At 52.2% G+C, this 15,385-nt stretch overlaps 1 protein-coding gene across 1 annotated transcript in view; it reads right to left on the reverse strand.

Annotated features, from left to right (window-relative positions):
- Positions 1-14,329, reverse strand: part of ATP6V1B1 (ATPase H+ transporting V1 subunit B1) — a 37,338-nt gene extending 23,009 nt beyond the window's left edge. The window contains exons 1-2 of the mRNA XM_029083042.1: positions 14,173-14,329; positions 2,223-2,278 (exon numbers count right to left, since the gene is read on the reverse strand). Of these exons, the coding sequence (XP_028938875.1) occupies positions 2,223-2,278; positions 14,173-14,281 (165 nt within the window). The 5' untranslated portion in view covers positions 14,282-14,329. The remainder of the gene's footprint in view (positions 1-2,222; positions 2,279-14,172) is intronic.
- Positions 14,330-15,385: the final 1,056 nt, after the last annotated feature.

Here is a 15,385-nt window from a genome sequence, read left to right on the forward strand (position 1 = left end):
ATTTGTTAAGCGCTTACTATGTGCCAGGCTCTGTACTAAGTACTGGGTGGATGTATCAGTTTGGACACAGTCCCTGTCCCACATGGTATTCACAATCTTAATTCCCTTTTTACAGATGAGGTAACTGAGGCACAGAGAAGTGAAGTGACTGGTCCAAAGTCACAACAGACAAGTGGCCGAGCGGGGATTAGAAACCATGACCTCCTGACTCCCAGGCCCATCCCATATGCCATGCTGTAATGATTTTGACAGGGTAGTAGCAAGTTTACTTGAAAGAAAGATCAGCCTTTTGCTATGGAACTGTTAGCCCACAGTAAGCACTCAATGCACTGATTAATTTATTGATTGATTACTGTTTGAGCATTGGATCTTAACCACATTTTGATATTTATAAATCTGAAATTATAGTTTCACTCATTAGTGAAATGGAAAGTCCAATAAGGCTAGAACAGTGATGGCCAAGTCCACAGGGACTAGGGCTATGCATAATGCTGAGAAGCAGTGTGGCCTAGTGGAAAGAACATGGGCCTGGGAGTCCAAGGTTCTAAACCCAGATCTGCCACTTGTCTGCTCTGTGACCATGGTCAAATCACTTAACTTCTCTGGGCCTTAATTAGCTCATCTGCAAAATAGAGATTAAGACTAAGCCCCCCTTTTCCCTCAGCTCCCCCTCCCTTCTGCGTTGCCACAACTTGCTCTCTTTGCTCTACAACCCCCTTTGCCCCATAGCACTTGTGTATATTTGTACCTATTTATAATTCTATTTATTTATATTGATGCCTGTTTTCTTGTTTTGATGCCTGTCTCCCCCCTTCTAGACTATAAACCCGGTATGGGCAGGGATTGTCTCTCTTTATTACTGAATTGTACTTTCCAAGTGCTTAGAACAGTGCTCTGCGCACAATAAGTGCTCAATAAATACAATTGAATGAATCGAATGAATGATTGAATGACTGGGAGCCCTATATGGGACAGGGACTCTAACCATCCTGGTTGTCTTTTATTTAACCCACCACTTAGTTCAGTGCCTGGCACATAGTAAGCACCTAACAAATGCCATTAAAAAAGAAAACTAACAAACAAAAAAGTCTTGAAGGGCCATGGCTACGAATGGCCAAATCCAGAGGGCCCAGGGCTATGAATTACAAGCCCTGGGTGGCTTTAGCTAAGAAAGGGCAAGTCCCGAGAGGCCAGGGCTTTGAATTACAAACTCAGAGAATCCAGAGCAATGACCTGATAAATCCTTGAACAGATTAAGTGCATTTGGCCTGGTCCAGAATGTTTTCATTCTTTGGAAGCAGGACTCGGTGGTGGTTTAAAGCGGCTAATGGGTTTCCTTTAGGGCGGGACTGGACAGAAAGCATTTAGCTGGTTGGGGCAGCACGGGACAAGACAGGGCAGGTTGGTATTTGTTAAGCGCTTACTATGTGCAGAGCACTGTTCTAAGCGCTGGGGTAGACACAGGGGAATCAGGTTGTCCCACGTGGGGCTCACAGTCTTAATCCCCATTTTACAGATGAGGTAACTCATGAACACCTGGGCACCGAGGGCACTCGCTCACCTGCCCTGCTCTCCCTCCCTTCAGACTACCTTTCTGCTTCTGGGGACAACGGCTCCCAAGCAACCTTTCCGGGCTATTAGCTCCCTGCTAAGGAGGGAGTTCCGGTGGTCCCAGGGCCCTAAGCTGGGAAGACTCTCTCTCCTGGAGGGAAAGAGGAGGGAATCAGGCAGCAGATGGCACTGTTGGGAAAAAAATGTTACCTTGGCCGTGGGCAGACACCCAGAGAAAGGGATGGAGTGGGGACCCTCAAGGGAGTTCTCTTGCTACCCTTCCGCGGACCAGGGCTGGGGGAGGAGGCTAAGGAAGGCAGGGGAGGGGGCCCAACCAGGGACACGGTTGGCCTGTTAGTCATCTTTGGGTGGCCCGCAGATTTTTCATCCAGTGAGCTGCCTGCTCAGCACAACCAAGGGTTCTCCATTTCTCCTCCACTAAAAAAACCCCTCAAAAATCCATACTCCACATGGTCTCCCCACTGAGCTGCATTGCTGACCTGGAGGGAGTCTTGGAAGGGCCATTGTTGAGGGGCAGGGGATGTTTGGAAGGGGCCACTGTGGTCCGGGCCAGAGGGAGAGGAGAGGGACTTTGGAAGGTGCCACTGAGACGTGGATGGTCGTAACTGGTTTTGTGTGTTCAGGAAGGAGCAGTGGACCCCTGAAATTACCTTGACATTGTCCAGCACCACCAGCGGCCCATTGACGCTGCACACTGTCCTGTAGGCTGTGGGGAAAAGGAAAGTAGAAGTCACTTAGCGAGTCACTTACCTTTTCCGGGCTTCAGTTTCTCTATCGTCAAAATGGGAGTTAACTACCTCCCTCCCCTTTGACTAGGAGCAGCAGTGAGATGGGGACTGCATCTGAGCTGATTGTCTTCTATCTAAACACAGTGCTTGGCACATAGTAAGTGCTTAACACATGCCACAATTATTATTATTATGAGGAAGTCTGGAAGGCTCTCCCCCTAGGAGGACCTAAGGGGCTCTTAACCCCAGCCCACACAAACCCTTCCTCCCATGGAAAGGCGTGATTCTCCTTATTTCCCAGATGGAAAAACTGAAGGCTGCAGGCTTGTGGCTAACCTGGAATCATGGGAATGGTGCCCCTGGGCTGTTGAGACTTTAGGCTCTCCCCTGGCCTAGTGAATAGAGAATACCTAGTGAATACCTAGTGAATACCGCATGGTTTAGTGGAGAGAGCACGGGCCTGGGAATCAGAAAGGCCAGGGTTCTAATCCCGGCTCCCCCACTTGTCTGCTGTATGACCTTGGGCAAGTCACTTCACTTCTCCGTGTCTCAGTTACTTCATTTCTAAAATGGGGATTAAGACCATAAACCCCATGTGGGACAGGGATGGTGTCCCACCCCGGATCTTAGAACAGTACTTAACATGTAGTAAGCACTTAACAAATACCATCATCATCATGGAGCCCCTGGAATCTGAGCTGAGAAATGAATATGTCTCCCTACAAACCTGAATAGCTGCTATCCAGCCCCACCCAGGTTCTGGGCATTCGGTCTTCAGAGCTGGGGGCTGGGAGGTTCAGGCCTGAAGGTTGGTCCTAGGTAGCCAGATGGTTTGTGTGTGCAAACCCATACACACAAATGCACATTCAAATTTACACACAAACACCCACCCTAACACTCAAGCACACGGAGAGATAGTAGGGCTCTCTCTTTCCTCCTTCTTCTCCTCCCTCCTCGCCCCTCCCCCAGCTCCCATCCAGTCCATTAACTCTGACATGTATAGTCACCATTTCTGTAAAGGTCACGCCCTCCTGGCTTACCCCCCTCCGCTGGCCTTGGCCCCAGCACACCTGCAGGCCGGCCTGGGAGAGGGGGCCGGCGGCCACCAGCTGGGCCTGCTGCTCTGCTCGCCCTTTGAGATTTGTTTGTGAATTCTCCGGGTCGGCTCCCTTTCCTCTGTCTCCACTTGCTCCCCCTCCCAGGGCTGTGACCCTGCCCCCTTCCCACCTCCCCCTCCCCCCAACCCCACGCCTCTCCTGCCTCTCCAGCCTGAACCCTGAACCGTTCTTGCTTCAACTTTTCATCCCCAGAGTCTGGGTTAATCTGACACTGTCAAACTCCAGTCCATCCCCACCTCCCCAAAACACTGCAATCCTGCCCCCTCTAGGGTCTGTCCCCCTCCCCCCTAGCTCCAGACCCACAGCTGGTGTTTTCTCCAAGGCCAGAAGGACTTTGCAACCTACTGCTGGACAGGAAATGACCTCTGCTCAAATACCCTGCCCCCTCTCTTTCAGTGCTCACTCCAACCCTTAGGGAGGGTTGCCAATCAATCGATTAATCGATCATTGGCATTAATTGACCCAGACTCAGTTAGACCCAGGCTTCCCTGGACCCTTCTGACAGGTAGAGACCTGTGTCAGATGTCGGGCTGGAGGAGAGCAGATGTGATCTTGCCCTTGGGGCAGTAACCAGTCCTGCAGGGATGACAAGCCCAATACCCAGGAAGTCCCCCTTGACACAACGGTAGCAGAAGGGAAGACCCTGCCCTTATCTGCTCAGCACCCTCGATTGGTATCTTGTTGGTTGGAAGAAGGGCTAGGCAGATTCTGGGTATAAAAGCTTTTAAACTGAATCCAGGGTGGCCAGGATAGGATTAGGGAGGTCTAGGACATGCAGTATTGAAAATTATTATTATTATCATTATTATTATTGTTGTTGTTGTTGTTGTTATTGCTTTCTGTTTACTATGTGCTAAGCATGGGGGACTCCATCATCCTGCGCCCTCCTAACTTACCTGGCTTCTCTCTTTCTACAACCCAGCCCCCATACTTTACTTCTCTAGTGCTACCTTCTCACTGTGTTTCGATCTCACCTGTCTTGCCACTGAACCCTAGCCCATGTCCTGCCTCTGGCCTGTAATGTCTTCCCTCCTCTAATCTGACAGAAAACAACTCTCCGTGGCTTCAAGCCTTACTGAAGGCACATCTCATCCAAGAGGCCTTCCCAAACTAAGCCCCACTTTTCTTCATCTCCTACTCCCTTCTGTGTTGCCCTGACTTGCTCCCTTTGCTCTTCTCCCCTCCCAGACCCCAAACAGTTATGTACATATCTATCATTTTATTTATCCCTTTGCTCTTCCCCCGCCCCCCGCTTTAAAGCACTTACGTACATATCTGCAATTTTATTTACTTGTATTGTTGTGTCTCCCTGCCCTCTAGACTTTGAGCTCACTGTGGGCAGGAAATGTTACTGTTTATTGTTGTACTGAACTTTCCCAAGAGGTTAGTATGGTGCTCTGCACACAGTAAATGCTCAATAAATACGATTGATTGAGTGAATGAATGAATGGTGTAGATACAGGATAATCAGTTTGGACACAGCTTCTTTCCCTGCATGGACTCACAGACTAAGGGGGAGGGAGAAGGGGTGTTGCATCCCCATTTTTCAATTGAAGAGTCAAGAGACTTGCCTGAGATCACACAGCAGTCCTACCGCTGGCTCCTAGCAAAGTGCTTGTTTCAGAGGCTCCCCTTTTGGGAAATATTAGTCCTCCTCTTACTACTACTAATAATAAGCACTTACTCTGTGCCAAGCACTGTGCTAGGGGAGGTATCGAGTACAGTGGCCAGACATAGAATGGAGAGCAGACACAAGATTAACAGCTGCAAAGCCCTTCTATGAAGGCCCAGTGATCACTGCAAATGAGTAGAGTAGCAGGGTCCTCTCATCCTATTATAACCAAGAGACCCTCTGGGGGTGTCCCTAAGGGTTTTGAGCCATGTACCAACCATCTGTTGGCCAGCGTACCCCTCCTACAGCCCTGTGTGGGACAGAGCCTATATCTGACCTGATTATCTTGTTCTCACCCAGCTCTCAGCACAGTGCTTAGCACATGGTAAGTGCTTATTAAATACCAGTACCATACTACTGATTGACTTAGACACACCTCTACCCCAGAGGAAGAAGCGAAAGCTCCCACTGGCCTGGGTAAAGGCAGAGACTGGCACAAGTGCCAACCTTTCATTTTGGGTCAAGGAGACCTGGTTTCTAAAACCCAGCTTTGCTATTTGCCTGCTAAGTGACTTTGGGAAAGTCACTTTACTTCTCTGTACCTCAATTCCCTCACCTGTAAAATGAGAAGATGATAATTCAATACGTGTTCTCCCTCCCCCTTAGACTGTTGTGTCCGATCTGATGGTGTTAGCTTAGCATGGTGTTTAGCAGAGAGGAAGTACTTAACAAATAGCACTATTATTATTATTTTATTATTATTGAATCTGGGAGCAAAAAGAAGCAGGGATTTGTGGGGGTATTGTGGGGGAGATGGGGACTGGGAGGGGAAGGTTTTCAAAGAGCAGAAGTTCTAAAAGATACCATTTGGGGTCTTTTCTGCCCTGTTTGCAGGTTTGGCCAGAGAGCTGGGACGAGCCAAGGTGGGGGTCCAGCTCAAAAAGCCACGGGGGCCATGACACCCATCAAGTTGGCATCTATGGCAGGAAGGTGGATCCCTTCAGCCCTCTTTTTCCCTATCTAGAACCTCACTCAACCCACTGGGAAGATGGAAAGAGAAATAGAATAACTGCTCAATATATGCCATTATGGATTGATTGATTGATTGTCTCAGGGGTGGGGACAAGAGGGGTGGGTGCTTTAAAGTTGGAGAGGGCATGCTGATTATGCAGAGCTAACAGTTCTGTCACACCCTAATTTGGGACTTTCCATCCCCGTTGAGAAGCTCCCAGGTCTGGTTGGAAACCAGGGGTGAGCAAAGTTGGAGTCGAGTCAGGCAGGTATTGGGGGGACATTGATGCACCTAGAACTTGGGGCCACCAACCTCCATGATTCCCCCCCCCCCAAAAAAGGTAGCAGCTACATGGATAGTGGCCTTCAATGCCGGGGAGCAGGCCTCTGTGGGATAAAGACACCTGACCCTGACCTGGGCCGCCGATGAGTGGCGAGTCGGGGAGGGGGCTTAGGTCAGGGCGAGGGAGGCCCTGGACAGTCACTGTCCCGAAACAGGATGATGGAATTGAGGAGGGGCAGGTGAGAAAAGGAGGAGAGAGGTAGGGGAAGGAGAAGGGGGAAGAGAGAGAGAGGGAGGGAGAAAAATGAGAGCGAGGGAGGGAGAGAGAGAGGGAGGGGAAAAAACAAAGAGAGGGAGAAAGGGATGGAGAAAAAGAGAGGGAAGGAGGGAGAAAGAGAGGGAGGGAAAAATGAAGAGGCAAGAAGGGAGAAAGAGAGGAATGGAGGGAGAAAGGAGGAGAGTGTTATATTGCTTTATTGTACTCTCCCAAGAGCTTAGTACAGTGTTCTGCACACAGTAAGTGCTCAAAAAATGCTAGAGTGAAAGGGGAAGGGAGAAAGACTGAGGGAGGAAGAAGAAAAAACAGAGAAGGAAAGAGGAAGAGGGAGAGAGAAAGGGAGAGATGGAGGGAGAGATCTGAGGGAGAGATCTGAGGGAGAAAAAGGGAGGGAGAGAGGGAGGCAGGGAGAGTGAGAGAAACTGAGGTAGGAAGCTGAAGAGGCAGAGAAACGAGGCTCAGAAGCGGGGGAAGCAGGGAGGAGGGAGAAGCGGAGGAGCAGAGTCAGTCATTCAGAGCTCTGGGCCGCCGGAAAACACCAATTCCAATAATTAAGGGGTTGAGTTAGAGAAAAGAAGCCTTGAACTCCGAGGAGGAAAACGCCGGGTGGGTGGGCTGGGGGCTGGGGCCGGGAAAGGCGCTGGGGAGAAGGAGGGGCAGGGAGAGAAAAGACGCAGAATGGGATTGTCAATCCCGCCCAGAAGAAAAGTCTTTCAGCCTCCCCCCTCGGCCCCCAACCCGTCCCCGAACGGACAGGGTCTATCCTAGGGAGCCTCCATTAACCCTGACAATCAGGCACTGTTCGCCTGGCCAGGGGCAGGGGCGGGGGGCGGGGCACGAAGTGGGGGGCTGGAGGGGGCAAGGCCAGGAGGAAGTAGAACGATCAGACAACCCTTCACCAGCTTGGTTTCCCTTCTGCCCATCCTGCATCTCACAGCAACCTCCTCCCTCAGATTGCTCTTAAAGATGGGGGTCCAGGGGCCAGCAGGAGCCTGTCTGTCTTGTCTGCGGGAGACCATGGGGACCTGCCCCTAAGAATGCCTGTAGAGGCCGACCTCCAAGGATATTTGCAGTTTAAACTCCAGGTCCCGGCTCTCCCTCCTTCCTTCTTTTTATCCTCCCCTCGAACCCAGTCCACTCGCCTTGACGCTGAGGGTTGGAGGAGAAATGGGGATGGGGCGACTCTCTTCACAGCCCCTAAGTGTGTGGGGGAAACTGAGGACCAGAGAAGAATTAAGACTTCCTCAAGGTCACTGTATAAGTCCCGGTGGAGCCTGGAAGAGAACACGGGGTGCTGATTCCCAGTTTATAGGTTGAATCCTAATGGAACCAACCTGACTCTGACTTGCTCTGCTTCCAAACAACTGCTTGGGATACCCCTGCCCCTTTTATGATTTAATCCTTAAGGCCTCCTCAGTGCACAGTTCACAGTGTCTCGGTGCTGATATGAGGCGGCAGGACTGCTGGCTCATAGATCCGAGGACCGCCCGGCTCTGCAGCAGCCTGCTGACTCTTTCAGGGCGTCACTTTCCTCCTCTGTAAAATGGGCACAGCTATGCTCACTGAGTTCTCTTTAACACTCCTCCTCCACCCCTTAGTCTAGGGTTGTGTCCCCCTCAGGTCCCTTGGTCTGTGAAGGAATAGAAGAAGGGGCCCCCCCATAGACTGGGGAGCCCCTCCTTCTCTCTGGCCCCCATTCTTAGAATAACTGATGATTGCTGATCCAATTCATAACCTGAACTTCTCTCAGTATTTTGGGCCTGGGATGTGTGTCTATGTGTGTGTGGGTGTATGCGAGGGTGTATCCTATCTTTCCCACCAGTTTGCCAACCCCTCGAGAGCAAGGATCCTGCCATCTCCCTCATACAAACTGCTGCCAGCCTGATTGCTCTAGACTGGGAATCAGGACTCTTGGGTTTAAATCTCTGCTGCATCCCCTCTCCCAACTTTTATAACTCCTTCCCTAGGGCTCTTGACTTCCACGAGCTAAAGCTAGGGTTCCAGTCTCCTGGGCTCTGCCCCTAAAGCCTTGCTTCTGCAGTCCAGCTATATGAAGGGACAAAGTGCCCTGGAAAGGCTGACCATCCAGTGGGGGAGTCCAAGGAGAGAGCTCTCTTTGTCTCTGTTTCTGTCCTTCTGTCTGTCTTTCTCTCACCCTCCCCCCGCCCCCAGACTCCCCTACTTTGTTCAGTCATTTCTTCTCTGTCCTCTCCGGTCCCCAGGACTTGGCTCTGTGCTCTCCTCATTTCCAGTTTGGCCCCAAGTCCCAGAATTCTTGGGCTGGGAAGAACCTAGTGAGGTCATTTGGTCCAGCCCCCTGCCTGCAGTTTCTTCTTGGTGGTTTTCAGACAGACCCTTGCAGTGCCCCTTCCCCCAACCGCCTCCCCCCTCCCCCCATCTCTTGTGTAACCTGCGCATTGTCCAGTGTGTCAGTTTGTGGCCGGGGCCTCAGCCTTCGGAGCCCTCCTGCTCCTCCCCCACCCGCGCCCTGGTCAAAGGCCCAGCGGGGGGGCTCCCCCACCAAGCCACTAATTAGCGCAGGCGACCCCAACTTCCCAGCCACACCTGCGAGATCATGTGAGGGCCGGCGGAGAAAGGCGGGTGCCCAAGCGTAAAGCGAGGCCGGGGGAATGAGGGGGGGAAGAGTGGAGGGCACTGGGGAGAGGGCCGGGGGGCGGGGAAGTCTGAAACTGAGGAATGGGGAGATTTAGGGATGGGGAGGCTGAACCTGAGAAAGTCAGAGGGAGGATTACCCTGACTCTGGGGTCCTTTGAGCCTGTGTGGCCAAGGTAATGCTCCCAGACTAAGGGTATCCAGAGGCCAGTCTCCCAGAGGAGTGAGGGGTGTGGGGGGAGTGGAGGAGCGTGAAAGGGTGCAGGGGTGTGTGGGGGAATATAGGAGTGGGTAGGGGATAGGGGAGTGTCGGGGGGAGGGTATGTGGGGGTTTAGGGCATGTAGGTGAGTATGGGAGCCTGGGGGAGGCTTCTGTTAGAGGCTCTGTCAGGTCGGCCGGCTTTGGGGAGATCAGGAATGCCTGGAGTGGTGTGAGGGTGGTGGGGTTGCTTCTTGAGTTTAGACCTGTCTGGTTAAGGGGACAGGGGAAGGGGGCCAGGCCATTTTTATGCAAATATTATACATATGAACAAGGGGCTCTGCCCAGAGCTCACACTGGTTAGCCCACCAGAGAGGGAGTGGGGAGCTCGTGCTGCCTGGGCTGGCGTGGGGCACCCAGCCCAGGGCTGAGCCCATAAACTGGGCAGAGGTGCGGCCCGCTGCAGAGTGCCAGCTGGAGGGTCATAGGAGTCAGGAGTCCGGCAGCTTCCCGGTCCCTCGACCCTGGATGAAGGTGGCTTGGTACCATTTCTCCCTGCTAGAAATCAGCCCCAGCCGGGGCTAGACCCCTCCTCCCCTTCCCCCTCCAACTCTGGGATGCTGGGGACCCATCCTGCAGCGGTTGAGGGATCTAGTTGGACTTAACCCCTGGAGGAGCGAGGGTGGCTGGGTCAGTATGCAGGAGGCAGGGTGGGGGATTAGCCTGCGGTTGGGCTGCTCCTAGTCCTCAAGGAAGCTCTCCCCAGAGCCCACAGGGGGCCTAGAACTCACTTCCTGGGGACCATGTGCTCTTTCTGTTCTGGGGCTGGGGTACCAGAAGCAACATGGCCTAATGGGTAGACCATGGGCTTGGGAGTCAGAGGATGTGGGTTCTAATCCCGGCTCTGCCACTTATCTGCTGTGTGAATTTGGGCAAGTCACTTCACTTCTCTTTGCCTCAGTGACCTCATCTGCAAAATGGGGATTAAGACCGTGAGCCCCATGTAGGACAACCTGATTACCTTGTTACCTACCCCAGCACTTAGAACAGTGCTTGGCACGTAGTAAGCACTTAACAAATACCATAATTATTATTATTACCAACCTCCAAACATGGGTCTCGGAGCACAACCTGAATAATTTGCTTGACATAACCCCGATATTAGGTAAAATGCCAGGATCACCCCTATCATCTTCCGGTCAGCCCCCACATCAGGAAGGGGTTTACTCTCCACACCCCCACAGGACCCAGCTCAAACTCTCCACTGCTCTCCACCCTCCCCCTCCCGCTCTCTGGGACTCGAGATGAACGGAGCCAGCGACCCACTCCCACCCCACCCCTTGCCTTTTGAAATCCTCTCTCCTCCCGTCTCTTGGGGTTTGCCCAGGCTCTGTGGCAGACAGGGGTGGGAACAGGGAGCCCTCTGAGCCTCCTGGAGTGGGTGGGTGGCATCTCTTTTCTGGGCACCAAGCAGTCATGCCTCAAGAGAGAGGGATTCCAAAAGACTGTTCTAAGGGGAGTGGAAAGCCTCCGACCTTGTCTTCACCTCTGCTGGGCCCTCAGTGCTGTTGTCAGTAAATAAGGTTGTCAAAGGGAGAACCGGTTGGATGCAGGAGAGAGGGGCTGAGAGGAGGAGGAGACTGGGGGCAGGAAACAAACATCAGGACTCAACTTTCCTCAGAACTCTTGAGTCTAAGAGACCATACTGTTCATCCCCCTGACACCTTGCAGGAGCGTCCTCAACTGTCCCTTAAAGAAGGTTGCCCACCTGACTTTAAAAACAAACCCAAAGTCCTAATCTCCAAAGGCAGAGGCTCCACAGACCCCTCATTCCCATTCCGAGAGCAAGTTGGAACTGTTCCCAACTAGTCTAGCCTGACTCCATCCTGTTGCAATCTGAGGAGCAGTTCCTACTTGGTCTGCTTAGGGAAATGGAGCATGAGTGCTCCCATGGCTCCTCCCACGTCCCTTCCTAGATCTGGAGATTGAATGGGGAAAGGGAAGGGGGGATGCCTCCAGAGGCCCCAGGACAGCCAGTCCTCCTGCCAAGAGTCCTAATTGTCAGAGCAGGAGGCTCGGAGGCCACAGATGATGGAGAGAGGAGGGAAAGAGAGCCAAGCTCTGGAAACCAGTCTGAGGTTTCCAGTCTCTAGTCCCGGCTCTTCCACCTATCTACTGTGGGACCTGGGGCAAGCCTCTTAACTTCCCCATCTGTAAAATGGGGATTGTAATAATAAAATGCAGATTGTAATATCTGAACCCTACCTCGCAGGGGTGTCTCAGGGAGCAAATTAAAATCACTAATGTTAAGTGCTTTGGCAACAAAAGTAACAAATAGAAAAAAATCCAGGTCTAAAGAGATATGTGCTGGAGGCAGGAAGAGGCAGTGTGGACCGGGGGGAACAGCTCTGAGCTGGAAGGTGACATCAACCCTTCTGTAGTTCTAAGTGTGACTGCTGTGTGACCTTGAGTCAGTGTTTAACCTCTCTGGGCCTCAGTTTTTCCCTCTGTCCAGTCCCTGCACCTCCTGAGAGACATTGTGGGGGCCACATAGATGGTAGTTGGGAAGTTCTATGAACTTAGTGGATCAGGGGCTCACTAGACCCAAGACTTGATGATGCTAATTCATGGAGATTCCTCTGAAAGATAATTAGGTCAGACACAGTCCCTGACACACATGGAACTCACAGCCTAAAAGGGGTGGAAGAACAGGGATTAAATCCCTATTTAATTAAGGAGGAAACAGGTACAAAGAAGTTAAGTGACACTTCAAGGTCACCCAACTGGCAAGTGGTCAATGGCCACAGTGTCTTCTAGGGCCCCATAACCCCCAGATACTTGAAAAAGGAATCTTGGCTTCTAGTTCCAAACTCCCAACTCGGTAACTCACTTGCTGGGAGACTTTGGGTAAATGTGCCTCAGTTTCCTTATTAGCAAAATTCCCTCTCCCTATCTCACAGGGATGTTGGGAGGATAAACTGAAATAATTGTTGTCAAGGCATTTGGAAAAATAAAGGATCTAAACAAATTCAAGGGTTCCTCTGTATGGGGAAGCAGTGTGCCTCAGTAAAAGAAGCAGAAGCTCACTGTGGGCTCATTGTGTCTGTTCTCCCAAGTGCTTAGTACAGGGCTCTACACATAGAAAGCACTCCATAAATACGATTGAATGAATGAATGACTAGGAATCAGAGGACCTGAATTCTAATGCTGGCTTTGCCACTTGCCTGTTGGGTGTCCTTGAGATATCATTTAGCTTCTCAGTACCTACTTCCTCATCAGTAAAATGGGGATTCAATAGCTGTTCCTCCTTCTTGGACTGCGAGCCCCATATGCGACCTGATTCCCTTGTATCCACCCCATTGCTTAGTACAGTGCCTGGCATATAGTAAACAATTAACAAATACCTCAATTACCGTCATTATTTCCCCCCTCCAACCCAGCCTGAGCTACATGCTTTCTCTGGCACACTGCCTATTTAGGAACCAAGCCCTAGGGCTTTTTATGGAGATAGGTTGGGGGCCGGGGGAGGGGGCGGCACGGGGTGGGGGGGGTGGGCCAGGGAGGAAAAGGGGACGGGGGCTCAGAACCCGTTTATTCATTCCTGAGCAGAAAGCTGGAGCAACTGGGAGGCAGGAGGTGGCTTCTGAGAGAGAGAGAGAGAATGCCGAGCCCCCAACCAGAGATTGGCCGGAGAGAGTGACCTTGGGCGAAATGGAGCAGGGGAAAGGGAGCAGGGGAAAGGGACAGGGAGGTGGAGGGAGGGTCTCTCCCTCATAGGCCCCACTTCATTCTGCTGTTCTTGGGGCAATGCTGAGAAAAAAGTGGCAGAGTTGTCTTTGTTACAGGGAATTATTCACAACTTCACAAGATCCATGTACTGTGGGAAAACTTCACATACATGTACACTTCCTGCCACACATCCAGAGCACACACCTGTCTGCACATGTGTGTGCATAGTTGTATTCCCCACCTTCATGCCAACTTGCCCACACATGTGTGTGCCTAGGTAAGTGTGCCGACCATCAGGCACACCAACCTATACATGTGTGGCCACTCTCATCCATGAAGAACTATATTCCCATACAGGTCCATTCGTCCATGTGTTTCCACCTCCCCATCCTGCTCAGGGGCAGTCCTGGCTCTCTCTGTCTGTCCCAGAGCACTGGGTAACTTGGGAAGGGGAAGGGGAGGGAAGATCCTGCTAATACCAATAATAATTATGGTATTTGTTAGGCGCTTACTATGTGCCAGGCACTGTACTAAGCGCTGGGGTAGATATAAGCAAATCAGGCTGGACACAGTCCCCATCCCACATGGAGCTCACAGTCTCAATCCCCATTTTACAGATGAGGGAACTGAGGCCCAGAGAAGTGAAGTGACTTGACCAAGGTCACACAGAAGACAAGTGGAGGAGTCGGGATTAAAACGCATGATCTTCTGACTCGCAGGACCAGACTCTAAAGGCAGAAGTAAAAGTAGGGGACCCTGTTCCCACCTCTTGAGGGGGCTAAGGGGCTGAGACCTGGGTGTGGTGAGATCCCAGCTCTCACTCCCACCCCCAGTGTTTCTGGCTAGTCTTGGGGAGTAAAATCTCAATTCAAACTCCCCACAATCCTCACTGTTCCAGCCCTGGAGGCCTTCCCCTTTCCTGCATCCCAGATGGAGTAGGCACCCCCCTCTGCCAGCTCCCCCCCGCAGTGGTCACAGTGTGACTACCCCCTCCCCGGCCACCCCCCCACCCCATAGCTAGGGTACTCACTGATGCGAGGGTTGGTGATATAGTTCCTGGTCACAGCCTGCACGTGGTCTCGGGCCACGGCCCTGGCCACCTGCTCCCCGCTCACCCTGCCCTCCAGCATGGTGGTCATCTCTGCCTCAGCTCTGAGCAGCACAGGGGAGCTGGGCCAGCCAGCCGCTCTTATCCTCTACATCCCCAGCAGGAACCGGTGGGAGCCGACCCTGCCTGGCCCCCCAGGCTCTGCCCGGTCTGGCTCTCCGCCCAGCCCGGCTCCGCTTTGCCCAGCCTCAGCTGTTGACTGTAAACTTATGAAGGGAGCGGGGGCTGTTGTTTCTGTCCAGAGGGAGGGGTCTCACCCTACTGCCCAAGTCCCAGCCCCATCCTCCTTCAATCCCTTTGGAGAAGGGAATATTTGTTAAACCCCATACTAAGCGTTGTGGTAGATACAAGAAAAACCCATCTGTCCCACATGGGTTTCACAGTCTAAAGTAGGAGAGAGAACATTTACAGATAGGGAAAGTGAGGTACTGAGATGTTAAGTGGCTTGCCCAAAGTCTCACAGCAGGCAAGTGACGGAGTTGGGATTAGAACCCAGATCCTCTGACTCCCAGACCCGGGTTCTATCGGCTAAGTCATGCTGCTGCTCGATAGAATGGAAATAGCAGCCCTCTGCCCTGGTCTGCACCTCATTCCTTCTCACCCCGGTCCCCAGCCTTTTGGCCATCACCTTCCTGGTCTCCAGCCCGAGTCTTGACTGTGTTAGGAGGGAAAGGTTGTGGGATGGTGTTGTGGGTTGCGAGAAGGGGAAGGGATGGGATGTGGAGGAGGGGGTTGCGGGTACTGGGAGATGCTGGGCCCCTGATGAGATAGGGCTCTGGAGAGAGTAGAGAGGGATTATGCAGCTCCTGGAATAATATGGGGGTAGCTGGAACCCTGAGGGGTTATATATATATTTTAATGGTAGTTGTTCAGTGTATGGCCTAGTGGCAAGACCTTGGGTTTGGGAGTCAGAGGACATGGGTTCTAATCAGGCTCGCATCTCCTCCTGCCTCCAGGACGTCTCCACCTGGATGTCTGCCCGCCACCTAAACCTCAACATAAGCAAAACTGAGCTCCTCATCTTCCCTCCCAAACCCCGTCCTTTCCCAGACTTCCCTATCACCGTGGATGGTACGACCATCCTTCCCGTCTCTCAGGCCCGCAACCTGGGTGTCATCTTTGACTCGTCTCTCTC

The sequence above is a fragment of the Ornithorhynchus anatinus genome, chromosome 18 (genome assembly GCF_004115215.2).
Source record: "Ornithorhynchus anatinus isolate Pmale09 chromosome 18, mOrnAna1.pri.v4, whole genome shotgun sequence".
Taxonomy (NCBI): Eukaryota; Metazoa; Chordata; class Mammalia; order Monotremata; family Ornithorhynchidae; genus Ornithorhynchus; species Ornithorhynchus anatinus.